Here is a 13,377-nt window from a genome sequence, read left to right as displayed (position 1 = left end):
TCATTATGCCAAAGGAAGGTTTCTTGGGCCTCACTGCTACCTTCCTGGACTCTTCCTTCCTCAAAGTTGAGCCATGCTTGGAACTCTGGTCCCTCCCTGCCTTGGGGGCTCCCTCCTTGGGTTCTGACTGTTTCTGGGCTGATCCATCACTTTGATCTCCCCTGTTGCTGTTGCATCTTTTTCCTTCCTGGTGACCAACAACTCTCCAGGATTGCTTTCTGTATCTTAAAGGTTCAACTTCAGTCTATTTATTTTTTTTAAAAAAGCTTTCTCAATTATGTGGCAACAAAAAAATTTAACATTTCTTTACAATTTTGCATCTCGAATTGTCTCTCCCTTCCCCTCCCCCGTCCTTGAGAAGGCAGGCAATCTGCTATGGCTCACACATGCGCAGCCATGTAGATATTTCCATATGGCCGATATGCAAAAGAAAATGCAAACTAAGAAACCAAAAACAGTAAATGAGGTCCATGTTTGGACCTCCATTCAGACTCCGTCAGCTCCTTCTCTGCAGCTGGCGCGCATTTTTCATCCTAAGCTCTTCTCTATTGTTTTGGATCCTTATAGAGCTAAGAATAGCTCTATTTACTTGCAGCACTTTTCCGGCTGTTGACCTCAGTTTCCTCGTCTGTAAAATGGCAGCACTGTCTAGTCCCTGAACAGGTGTGTTCCTTGGAGGCAAAGGAAGGACCAGTAGGCCCCCCTCAGGAGAGACTTGGCCCCGGGGCCCGGCTGGCCTTTGCTGGCCTTTGCCTAACCCCGATCCGTCATTTCCTGCTGCTCTCTTAGTCGCCCAGGCTCTGAACCTTTGCTCCCCCCAGTGGCCGCTGGGACTGAAGCACCCCCTCGGCTCCAGCCAGTCCTCCTGCAGGCAGGACTCCCTGCATAAGTGCTTGTGCTTCCCTCCCCAGCAGGGCCTGGGGGCCCAGAAAATCGGGCCTGACTCGGAGCTGTGTGGCCGGAACCGAGGCCCGGGCATGGAGCACAAGCTCCCACAGGTCCTGGCAGCTGGGAAGGGCTCCCTGCCCCCCGCTCCAGAGGGGCCCACTGCCAGCCTGGCTGTGGGTGTGCGGCGGCCTGGGGGCTTCTGTCCCTGCCCACGCCCCACAGACCCTGAGGCGGAGAGGGCGGCCTCCCGCAGAGGGCCGCTCTGCCTCGAAGGGATACCCAGTGACAAGGAGCAGCAGTGTGTAGGGAGCACCTCCAGGTTTGAGTTCTTTTCAGACATAGTCTCATGGGATCCTCCAACAGCTCGAGGAGGGAGGGGCTGTTATGCTCCCTGTTTTAGAGGCCGGGTTTTTTGTGGGTCTAGGACTCTCTGCACTGTGACTCTCCCCAGAGACCCCAAAGCCTAGGGCTCCCCTCCCAGGCCCCACGTGTGACCAAGCCAGCTACCCAGGGTGTGGTGCCTCTGTGTTTGGGGGCCAGGGGCTGGTGACTTGTCCAGGGCCACACAGCAGTAGGGGTCAGGTGTCATCCCAGGGACCTCTGGCTGCCCCGGGGGTCAGGTCAAGGTCCTCCCTTTGGAGAGCGCTGCGGCGGGTTGGCCACCTGCTGACCCAGTTGTTTGGGATTTGCCGTTCTGTGCTAGTGAAACACTAGTGAAATCACAGGTCCAGACCAAAACGGGAAGTTTCTAGAAGTTGGAATTGGGCCAGGAATAGAGTTTAAACTTCAGAAATATGACTGGACACTAGTTGTGTCTCCTTCATTAAAATAATGGGACTGTCCTTGAGTTTGGGATCTTGTTACTTTTTATAAGCTCAGAATTTTAGTTTTGTTTGTTTTTTTGTTTTACAGTCTGCATGATAGCACAATGATGCAAACATGCGTACCCGTACATAGCTTATAAGATCACTTTTTATGATAGGGTGTGTAATTAGCAATAATCAGAATCTTAAAATTGGAGTGAATCTGAGTGTCGGGTCCGTTTCTGCTTGCAGCACGCATCTCTGAACAAACTGCTTTATCAGTAACTAGGAGTCCATTGCCTCACAGAGGGGACTTTTGCATTGACAGACGTCTGATTGTGAGAAAAGTCTCGCTTATATTAAACACAGTTTGGCCTCCCTGATCCTTGTTCCTCCTTATCCTCTGGAGCCTCAGAAAACAAGTTTTATCTCTACCACATGGGAGCATTTTCCTTCTTGAAGAGACGTCCCGAGTTTTCCCTTCTCCACTGAAACACATGTTCTGGGGTGACTGTCCCAGCTGTCCCTCACATTCCCGAACCGAGATTAATCCTGAGGGTCGGCTCTCCAGTGCTGTAGTCTGAGTCCTCACACTCTTCATCAGTGCTGTCAGTTAGCGTTTGAAAAGGAGTATTTCCCAGTAAGAACAGTGGCTATAAACCATCTCCCTCCCCTAAGGTCTGTGACCGCCTCTGCCAGCTCAGAGAGCACAGGTGGGAGAGGGGTCTCTCCGGCTCCTGGAAGAAGTTCTCAAGATGCTCCCTTTAGGGTGGGTGAGGGTTTCCTTTCAAGGTTCTGAAGCGCTCGCTCCTCAGGGCCCAGTTTGCTCTTGGCTCCTGATACTGCTGCCAGCCCCTGAGCCCCGGCCCACAGTGGCAGGGATGTGGGGGAGTGGGAGGAGACCGGGCCGAGAGGGGCACTTGCATCCTCCCGTCCCTCACCAAAGGTCTGCTCAGTCCTCTCCCCTGCCCAAAATGCAGATCCCACAGACCAGCCCTGGTTTTCTGTAAACCTCCTGCTGTGATGGGTTTCCTCATCCAGTCTGAAGAGACTGTCTAGGGAAGTGTCCTTGTCTTGCTCATACCTAGTTCTGAGGGGGCTGTTCCATCAATAAGTGTTCTTACCTAACAAAGGGCATTAGTTAGTAACCAAAGAACTCTCAGCCCCTTATATGAATATTCCTATTCCCTTTTGATTGCCTAGAGATTTACAAACCTTCCCATTACCCTGGTCACCCTTCTTTCAAGATATTCTAATATAAGCAATTTGTGAGATTCACACAGTGCAACAGATGTAGTCTGACTAAGGCAGCTTATATGGGAACTGTTGTCTCCTTTCTCAGCATTAACTTAATTCTATTCAATTTTAATTCTACTAACTTAATATTAATTACTTTCTTAGCATTTATTTGATAAACAGGCATTTATTGAGCCCTTACTATGTGTCAAGTTGAGGCCCCCTTTTTAAGGAGATTAGACACTATGAGGAAAACACCATTTAAATAGAAAATATAAACAAAGTTATTTTAGAGGATAGAATATTAGCTGTCTAGGAATCAAGAAAGGCCTCCTTTATGGAATTAGCTCTTGAAATGAGTTGTGGAAAAAAATAAGGGACTTTCACAAGTTGGAAAAGAGGAAAAAGTGCATTCAAAGCAAGGGGGCGGGGGGGGGGGCAGCCTATACAAAGGCCTGAGACCCCGAGAGGAAGTCTACAGGATGAAGAGCAGCAAACCATCCATCCATTCCACTTGACTGAAATGAGGACTAAGGGTTGGAAAGTAATATAAAGAAAACCCAGAAAGTGAGGTTTCAGCCAGATTGGAGGGACTCCCAGTAGGAGGGTGACAAGCATGGAGTTCAGAGACGAAGCAGAAGCAATTCTTACCCATCATGGGTCCTCACTTCTGTAGGGGGAGGCAGCCTATTTGCATGGAAGCAGATATAAAGTGCACACAAGATAAATTGTAGGTCATTTGGAGGAGAGTCTTTGTTAGAGGGGCCCTTGAGCTGGCTTGGGACAAACATCCAAGGATTCCAAGAGATCAAGGTGAGAGGGAGGGCATTCCAGACATGGGAGTTCTTGATAAGATGAAAGGGAGCCTCCTTAAGGACGACACTTTGTGAGGAGCTCGGGGCATGCCAAGATGGAGATGTTATTGCTGCCAGCATTTTTTTGTGGGAAGATGGAGAGCTGGGAAAGACATGGGCCCAAATAAACAACAGGAGGACAAATGCAGGAAGTGGAGAGGCCAGAGCTAACCTAAGTGCCACACAGGTCTTAGGGGAGATCAGTCACTTCAAGCTGGATCTGGAGGCAAAGAGAAAAAAGCCTTTTACAATGGGCCAGAATGTGAACAAGTATGATAGATATCTGCTTTTAACATGAGGTTGAGAAGCTCAGGAGCAGCCAGGTGGAGCAGTGGGAGGAGCACTTGGTATAACTGAGTGAGGCTTAAATATTGTAAAGTATAAAAATCACTTTCTAAGCTTTGAAGTGCTATATAAAGTGTCAGCTTTTGTTATTGTTAGTAGTAGTTCTCTGCTAAATTACAAGCATGATAAATATGAAAGCTAAAAGTGCTTTAAAAAAAAATCCTACATATTTTTAATATGATACAAGTTAGAAATTTGTCTCTACATGTTTCTCACTATTTGGAGGTTTTCCCAGGATGTGTTTTATCTTTTTGTTGTTTTCAGTTCTTAGTCCAAAACACGGTGTTCACTAAATACCTACTGTGTGCCAGGTGCTTTGCTAAGCCCTAGGGATGCAAAGAAAGGACAAAAACAAATTAGTCTTTGCTCTCAAAGGCAGTCACTTCCTAACTTGGGAGACCATGTTAAAACCACTATGGACAAGCAAGATCCCTCAGTGGAGAGCTGGAGATATTCTCAGAGGATAAGGCACTAAAATTAGGGAGGGCTGAGTAAGGCTTCTTGTAGAAAGTGAGACATTAGCTGAGGCTTGGAGAAAGCCAGGGAAGCCAGAAGGTGAAGCTGCAGAGGGGGGAGTGCCAGGCTCGTGGTTAGAGTCAGCCAGGGGAGCATCTTGTGGGAGCAGCAGTTGGGGGGAGCATCCCCAGAGTCCTGCCCTGGAGGGCTTTACAAGCCAAACTAGGGCTTCACAGAATCTGGGGTGGCTTGGCTTGGGGCCAGGGCGCCTTTCGACTTTAGGAAGACCAGCTTGAGAATCATGTAGGGAGGATTGGCGTGGGCCCAGGGTGGAGACGGGGGCAAGCCTTGCCATAGCCAGAGCTAAGGTGGATGAGGGCCGGCCCCGTGTTGTGGCTGTGGGGAGGACTTCTGAACATAAGCCTGAGGGTCTGCAGCATGGGGCCTCCCTGTCTCTTCAGGACATTTGGGCCCCACCTCACATGTCTCCAACTCTTAAAATGCCTCAAATTGAATTATGGCACGGAAGGGCCAACGAAGATTGGGGCAAAACAATTTTCCAGCCCAGGACAACTCAGGAGGTTTGTAGGAAAGGTCCCTCTCACTGGGGGATGAGTGGAACACCGACCAGCCCAGGCTGTGCAGGTGCACCCCGCCCCTCCTCCCTTTCCCCCCAAGTCAGCCAGAGGTCCGGGGAGCAGCTTTGCTGTTACTGAGTGTGGGGCCCTGTTCCCTGGTCTGTAAGCGGCTTCAGGGCACAGGAGCAGGGCATGCACCAGGAAGAACAGGGGCAATAATGGCACCGAGGCTGGAACCAAAGCATCCAACGGCCTTCTAATGAGGACTGGCATTGGCAGCAGCCCGAGATTTCCTCTGGGAAGCTCTTGAGAACTATGAAGTTATTCTCTTATGTCATATGTGAATACCACCATCAAATATTGACTTAAATGTAAGAATAATGCCTCGGAATAAAAGGAAATGGGAAAAAATAGGAAGGACCAAGGAGTTTTTTAGTCCTGATATGTAGTTTCTTTTTTTTCCCTCAGTAGTATTTTGTTTTTCCAAATACAGGTAAAGATAGTTTTCAACATCCATTTGTGTAAGACTTTGTGTTCCACATTTTTCTCCTTACCTCCCCCTTCCCCAAGATAGCAAGCAATCTGATAATGGTTAAATATGTCTGATCCTTTTAGACATTTATGCATTTGTCGTGTTGTGCAAGGAAATCAGACCAAAAGTGTGTGGGGGATGGGTGCAAGACCCCCTTTCCCTACTAACTAACCAGAGACATCTTCAGGTACAAAGAAAGCATTTATTTACTCCCTGCAGGGAGAGGCCCAGACACACCTGGGAGCCATCCCAACTCCTGCCATGTGCTCCTGGAACCTGGCCAGTTCTGGCTTGTCCAGGACCTAAAAGTAAAAGACCCGAGCCTTCTCATTGGGTGGATTAAAAGGATGTAGCCATCTTTGACCAATGGTCACCAATGTTGGCTGCCTCCCACAGATCACATCACTTCCTGCAATTTCATGTATCCCAGGGTTCAAAGTTCATCCCTCCAGAGATCATGTGACACCCCCCAGGGTCCCAGCTCTGGGAAAAAGGGATCATGTGACTCAATACTTGAGAAATACTTCATCCAATCAGTCCCCTTCAAAGGGGAAAAAACCAGAAAAAGCAAACAAAAAAGGTGAAAATACTCTGCTTGAATCTGCCTTCAGTCTCCACAGATTTTTCTCTCTGGATGTGGATGGCATTTTCCATCCCAAGTCTATCGGATTGCCTCGAGTCACGACATTGCTGAGAAGAGCTTAGTCTGCCACAGTGGATGATCACATAGCCTTGCTGTTGCTGTGTACAACGTTCTCTTGGTTCTGCTCACTTTACTTAGCACTAGTTCATATAAATCTCCCCAGGCCTCTCTGAAATCCTCCTACTGATCATTTTTTATAGAACAATAATATTCCATTAATTCATATGCTAATTTATTCATCCATTCGCCAATTGATGGGCATCCCCTCAGCTTCCAGTTTCTTGCGGTGCACACGTTACTCCTGGCCATGTAAATGTGTTCCAAGACTTAGATTGCTGTCAGTGAAGCTCTCAGAGTTCAGTATCTTGATTCTAAGGAGGTGTAATTGTTTTTGTCTTCACAGAAAAAGCTAACAACTTTCCTCCACTGCCAAAGTTCATCCCTCTGAAGCCCTGCTTCTACCAGAACTTCTCTGATGAGATTCCAATAGACCACCAATTCATCGTGAAAAGGATTTACCATTTATGGATCTGTAAGCACTTACTGGAGTCATTCCAAGGAAACCCTGGTGGGATAAGTAGAAAGAACAATGAACTACATCTGTTTGGTTCCAAAGAACTGTTGTAAACCATGTGGATTGACACAGCTAAGACTTAGGGATATTACATAACCTATCGGAGCAGGAAGAGACCTTAGAATATACAATATCAGATAGGGGGTGAAGGAAAAAGGGAGGGAGGGGCAATCTTAGAACTCAGAAGAACAGAACTGGGACGGCCTTTAGAGCATCGACTGTTGAAACTGGGAGTGATGCAGTTAATGGCAGTGCGGAGAGTTGTGGGAGCCCCTCTTTGGTCAGTGCAGGTCCAACAAGAAAGAATTCACGAACCCAAGATATTAGACTGGCAAAAGGGAGTTTATTGTTGGCCCTGAGAAGTCAGCTTTTGCTAGGAAGACTGACTTCCAAATGACAACGTCCTGGCAGAGAGATAAACAGAGGTGTTAACACTGAGAAGAGAAGGTGTTCACAGCGGGCAGGGGTCCTGCAGGCAGCAAAGCCAAAGAGAGAGGTTCCTTGACAAGGTGTGGTCCTACTTTTGGACCTCTGCAAATTCTGAATTTAAAACTGCCTTTTTTTATGAGAGATCAATTGAATGAGATTCCTGCCCCAGGCCTAGATTTCCAATAGAAGGAGACCACTTAAGGGTGAGCTAATAAGGACTAATTTTCAGCTTATTAAAAGGTGCGACTAGTCCCACCAAGATAACAGAAAGCCACTTGATCTTGATTCCCTGAGGGAGGCCTCTCCCAGAGGAGAGTTTCTCCCCCCCAAAATCAAAGGACGGTTTCAGGGTTGCTCCTGTCAGCAGGGCCCTGAGAGATAACTTGATGCAGGAGTGAATGGGATTGTCTCCTAGAAGAATATTCATTCATTCACTTATTTAGGCCCTGGAAGACAAAAGTAGCAGCAGGAGACAGTTCTAGGTTATCTGAAGTCCAAATGGGGAATGTGCTGCCATGGGAGGTAGTAGCTCCCATTCCTTGGGAGTTCCCATCCCTTCAAGTAGAAGCCAGAGGACCATTTGTTCAGTGTGTTTTAAGAATTATTGTTCCAGGGGCAGCTGGGTGGTGCAGTGGATAGAGCACCAGCCCTCAAGTTAGTAGGATCCGAGTTCAAATCTGGCTATGATCCTGGCTGTGCCATCCTGGGCAAGTCACTTAACCCCGACTGCCTCAGCAAAAAACCCAAAAAACAGATCCTACTGAAGGGAGGGATGAAGGAAAGAAAGAGAAAGGATATCATTACAGAGCAGTGGTCCCAAAGTACACATTCAGGAGCTTTAGATAGATTATGCCTCAGTCCTGGGGATACAAGCAAAGCAAAAAAGGCTGATAGGATGAGAAGGGGGGATCTGGAATGGAGGCCCCGTGGTTTTTCTAGGGGTCTGGCTATGAGCGGAGCCCAAATGAGGATGATCATTTGTGGGCCAATGAAGATGTTTTTTTAAATGGGAAAAGATTTATATGAACCAATGCAAAGTGAAATTCCAGAAAAAGTGTTTCCAAGTGTCTTTACTTGTGTAAAAGGAAGCTGTGCAGAAGCAAGCCCTCCGCAGAAAGAAGCACAGTGTGTCGTAGGGTCTGGTGGCCTGGTGTGGTCCAGAAGGCACCCTCCTCCAGGGTCTCAGAAATGAAGGGCTGTGGCTATAAAACATTGCATGTATTATCAAAATGGGGCAGGGCGAGGGGGAGCAAAAGAAGTCAGTTCATTTTCCAGAGCCCAGAGCAGAATGGAAGGTTGCAGAATGGAACAGGAGCAGCAGGGACAGAGCCTGACAATAGGAGTGAGTGAGAGAGACAAGGAGATGGGAGGCGGGTACAAGCCAGGCCACAAGTAGAGCGGCTTGTCCTTGGCAAAGAAAAGGGGGAGCCCTACGTGTTTGTCTGAAGGTGGATGTGAGAAGGCGAGAATAGAGGGGTCCCTAGTCTAGGGCTGCTTCAGCTTCTTCCACTCATGACCCCTTTTTGCCCAAGAGGTTTTTAATGTGACCTTGGGCATATAAGGATATAAAACAGGTATGCAAATCAAGTTTTCACTGATAATAAGTTGCAGTCCCCACATTGTTACATGACCCTGTATGGGCTTGCTATCATAGTCTAAGAAGCTGGGAGCTAGAGCAGTTTCGATATAAGAACTCAAGGGAAAGAGTGTGGTAGACTGGTAGAGAGTCTCTTTGAGGCTGGATTCGCTGTGGCTCCCCTGAGACTCCCGCCCCACAAAATCACCATGATTCTGATTCTGAGATCCCTGTTATTCCTGTCATCACTGAGGGAATACTATGAAATAACACTTCTCTCAGGTCAGGAAACATGTCTGGCCCTTTTTAATCCTACCACAGTGGCCCCACTGCAGACTTTGCCTTTTATTTGGCATTGGATTTTCTCGCCAATGGTGCTTTGGAGCTCACAAAGGGCTCAGTCCTCCCACAACCGCCCCGCTGCCCTCGGCCACACTGAGCCCCTACACAGGTCCCAGCAACCTCAGGTTCTCCTGCCACTCTCTGTGTCCTCTGGAGTTCTCCCCCATTCTCTGCTCTGTTCCCCCTTGTTCAAGAGCCCTTTCCCCTCTAAAGCTTCCCCCATCACCCCAGCTGGGACGCACACATGGGCTCTCCCTGGGGTCTGCAGTGGGAGTTGGGCTCTTGGCCTCTGGTTATGTTGTTCACGGCCTGGCTGGTTCACCTCTTAATACCCTCAGAAATGTTTGGATTTCAGTGCAGGTCTTAGAAGGCAGGTGTTAACAGTTTAGAAACTGACCCCACCCCCACATCCAGGTGCCAGAACCTTTGTTCCACATGGCAGGTTTTTGTGTACGTTCCTTTAATAATTTGCATCTTTAACCAAATTAGCCCCAAAGATCTCACCAGGAGACAGCTTTTGAGAAAATATTTCCCTTTTCCTAGAATGTGAGAGAAAGACTGAGCTGTAGCTTCACTGATAGAGAAATTCATGGTATGGAGGCAACAGCTTCAGCAGAGGTGGCCTAGAGCCCAGAGAGGAGGCTCAGCCAGCCACAGTGGGGGCCAGATGAGGTTGGAGGCTGGCTCTCTGCAGCAGACAGGGCGGCAGGCTGCCTGTGGGGTGCCCGAAGTTGTGCTGGTGTCCGTGTGGCCACTGGAGATCGGGGGCCGTGGGGGTCTGGGCGAGGAGCAGACAGGCCCGGATGGGAATGCTCGGGCCAGAACCAGGTTGGCCTTCCCGAGGGCCCAGTCTTGTGGGGCCTTCCTCTTAAAGCCCGAGGACCGGAGAGGCCATCTTGGCCAGCTGGGCCCCAGAGGGCTGGGCTGACTTGCCCAGTCAGAGTTCACAAGTGTGCGGTGTGAGCCCAGAGCCAGACTTCTCTCCCCAGGGCTCCGCTGCCCCCCCCCACACACACACACACACACTCCCCCCTGATGTCCCACGCTGCAGCTTCTCATCGCTTCGGTCTCTGCAGTTGGTCGAGTGCTTTAATGAGAGCATGGGGCAAGGGAGCCAGTCCTCCAGGCAGTCGTAGGGTCCCAGTGTGACTCCTTCCTGGGTTTCCCACTACTCAGGGCACAGTGCTGCAAAGTGGGCACCGAGATCCCCGAGCTACCCAGCCACGGTCAGGGGAGGTGGCAGCAGGGGCACGTCCGTCCCCTGGCAGAGCCGGCAAGAAGCAGAGTCTGGAAAGGTTGGGGGGGGATAAGTGCAGCTGTCCCTGCCAGGCTGCCGTGGGTCAGTCGGGGAAGCTGCACAGAGTTGCCAGGAGCAGAGAGGACAAAGGGTGGTATCTGCTGCTGTGTCTGGGAATGAGCGGAAGGGGCTTGGGGCTGGTGGTGGTGGGAAGAGAGATGGCACCTCCAGCTCAGGCTGTGGCAGCCAGCTTTAGTAGCTATTCACAATCTGGGACGGCTGCGTTTGGGGATAATTTTAAAAGCAGGGCATTTCTTATTATAGTCTCCTGTTTGGGGAACATTCCGCCCACACAGAGATCTCTAGTGGGACAGTTTTCCCCCTGCAGTGTTTTTTGAGACTGGGTTTTCCTGTCTTAGCCAGTCCTGATCCCAGCACTGATGAGCGCAGAAGCTCAGACCGCCTGTTTCTGTGACCTGGGCCAGGCTCCCTGGGGGCTCACTGTGTGGGGCTAGACTTAGGAAGGACCCTGAGGGCAGCAGCCCTCCTGCAGTTCTACCCTCAGCCCTCTGCTTTTTTTTTCTTCTGTTCATTTAAGAAATTTTGTTAATCCTCTTTTTGCTTAATATCTCATAACCACTTACTGATCCTTCACTCTGCCCAGGTGAGGGTCCTCCATTGAGACATAATCTGAAAAGAGACAGCTCAGGAAATTTGACCTTGGTTAATTTTTCCATATTCAAGAGAGCTTATTTTTAAATAACCAGAAAACATTATGGAATAACCTGCCTTGTGCCAGGCACTGTGAATACAAAGATAAAGGCAACCCCTGCTTCCGGGGAGCTTGCCTTCCATTGAGGGGGACAGTGTCCAACAACAGGGCACCAGTGTTCACCAAGCGCTATAATGGGAAGTCTCACGGTGCTCCTCACGACGCCCCCAGATGCCATGTTTTAGACTCATTTTACAGATGACGAAGCTGAGGCTGAGAGGTTACGGGACTGACGTGGGGTTACCTAGCTAATAAGGGTCTGACACAGGATTTGGTCTATATGCATATATAGAAAACCACCATGAGGTAGCTTGGGAGGGGGGGGCTCAGCAGGACTTGGGGAGTGGGGACAGAAAAGGCTCCATGTACAAAGTAGAGCTGGAGGGGAGGAGGGAGCCAGGGCAAAAGCATAGAGTGGGGAGTTGGCAAGTGCGGAAGGGAGGTCCTAAAGGTCGCCCAGGCCACTTGTCCAGGGCTCTGAAATGCCAAACCCTGAAGCTGAGGGGTTCTTGCAGCTGCCTTTGGGGGCCCCTGAAGTCTCTCAGCTGGGAAGTCCCGTTCAGAAGACGGGTGGGGAGGGAGGCCTTGCCTGGAGGTGGTTGGGGAAGCAGTTAGGGGTCAGCATGTTGTGGGGGGCATGTGCAGGGGGGGTCCAGCCAGGAGTCCGGCCTACTGCTCGTCAGGCTCCCCAAGAGCCTCATCCCTGTGCTCTTTGTCTTCCTCCAGTCTACTGCGTGACCCTGGTGGTGAATCTCGTGGCCTGCCTTGCTTGGTGGATTGCTGGCGGCGACGGAGTGAACTTTGGCTTGGCCATGCTCTGGCTGCTTCTCTTCAGTCCTTGCAGCTACGTATGCTGGTTCCGGCCAGCCTACAAAGCCTTCAGGTAATGTCCCCTGGAGTTACAGAATGGGAGAGCCAGAGGGAGCGGGGCTGGGGGGGCAGGGTGGTGAAGAGCACTCTGCCTCTGCCGGGGGAGATGGCACGGGCCTGCAGGGGCGTGGAGGCGGAGGCAGAGCTGGGGGGGGGGGGGGGTTGGAGGAAAGACGAAAAGCTCAGCTCTTCCACAGAGCCTCTGTCTTGAGGTCTCTTCATAAAGAGCAGTGGGCAGTGATGGTGCTGCTTCCTGCCCTCCTGGAGCCCCCCATCCAGTGGGGGAAACGCCCTAAAGAGTGGTGAGACAGAGCAGGACACTAGGAATGAGAGCAGTGGTGAAAGATCTTTTGGTGAAGGACCATTATTGGTCTGGGGAGTCAAGGAAGGCTTCGGGGAAGAGAGGACCGCCAGGATCTCGGCTGATGGAGCTGTGTGGGTACAGAGGCACGGGAGGCTAGGGGTCATCTTGCCCGAGGAGTAACGAGCAGCCTGGATTGGTTGGAGCTCGGGTCCAAGCAGGACGGACATGGCTGAGGGGGCACCAAGTGATGTGCAGGGAGGCCAAAGGCCAGACTTGATTGAGCAGGCAGTGGGGAATCAGGGAGGATTCTCAGACAGAATCAAGGACCCTTTCCTGGTCTAGTCATTTGTGGCTGTCCTGGTATAGCTGAGCAGGATTACGCTAGTCGGAGAGGAGGTGGCTGGGCTGGGAGCTGAGGCCCAGGTGCGGATCCCAATTTCTGCCCTCCCCCCCCCCCCCCCCCCCCCCCCCCCCCCCCCAGCCAAGGGGTAGACATGAATATGGCAGGTGGTTGGGAAGGACACAGGAGACCGGCTTGGTTAGTGCTTCATTTGTGAGGAGCAGGAGCTTGTGCGGCCCTCTGGTTATCCGGAGACAGCTGGAGGGAAGCGGGCTAATGGGCAGCTCAGTAACGGGGACAGAGAGAGCCTTCTCACCGGGTCCTGCAACACCTCATAGGTGGAGGGCCCAACACAGACGAGTCAGAACTCCCCACGGAGGGTCTTGGGATGTAAGAGCGGGCGAGAATTTGGGGGAGCATTTATTCAGATGTCAGCCCTTGTGCAGAGGCAGAAACTGGGCAGGAAGGTCAGAAGTGACTTATGGGGGGATTGATTTCCAGAGCTGAAGGGTGCTCTTGCACCCCTGGCCCTTCGCTGGAGGAACCTGGGGCCTTCCTTCCACTGCCATAGGCATTCATAACTCTTCCGCGTCCTCAG

The 13,377-nt window shown here is 50.6% G+C and overlaps 1 protein-coding gene across 1 annotated transcript in view; it reads left to right on the top strand.

Annotated features, from left to right (window-relative positions):
* SCAMP4 (secretory carrier membrane protein 4) overlaps positions 1-13,377 on the top strand; it is a 67,858-nt gene that overhangs the window by 35,731 nt on the left and 18,750 nt on the right. Inside the window, exons 3-4 of the mRNA XM_003760793.4 lie at positions 6,739-6,867; positions 11,992-12,148. Of these exons, the coding sequence (XP_003760841.1) occupies positions 6,739-6,867; positions 11,992-12,148 (286 nt within the window). The remainder of the gene's footprint in view (positions 1-6,738; positions 6,868-11,991; positions 12,149-13,377) is intronic.

The sequence above is a fragment of the Sarcophilus harrisii genome, chromosome 1 (assembly GCF_902635505.1).
Source record: "Sarcophilus harrisii chromosome 1, mSarHar1.11, whole genome shotgun sequence".
NCBI lineage: Eukaryota > Metazoa > Chordata > Mammalia > Dasyuromorphia > Dasyuridae > Sarcophilus > Sarcophilus harrisii.
The sequence above is the reverse complement of the archived record's forward strand: the minus strand, read 5'-3'. Positions and strand labels throughout refer to the sequence as shown.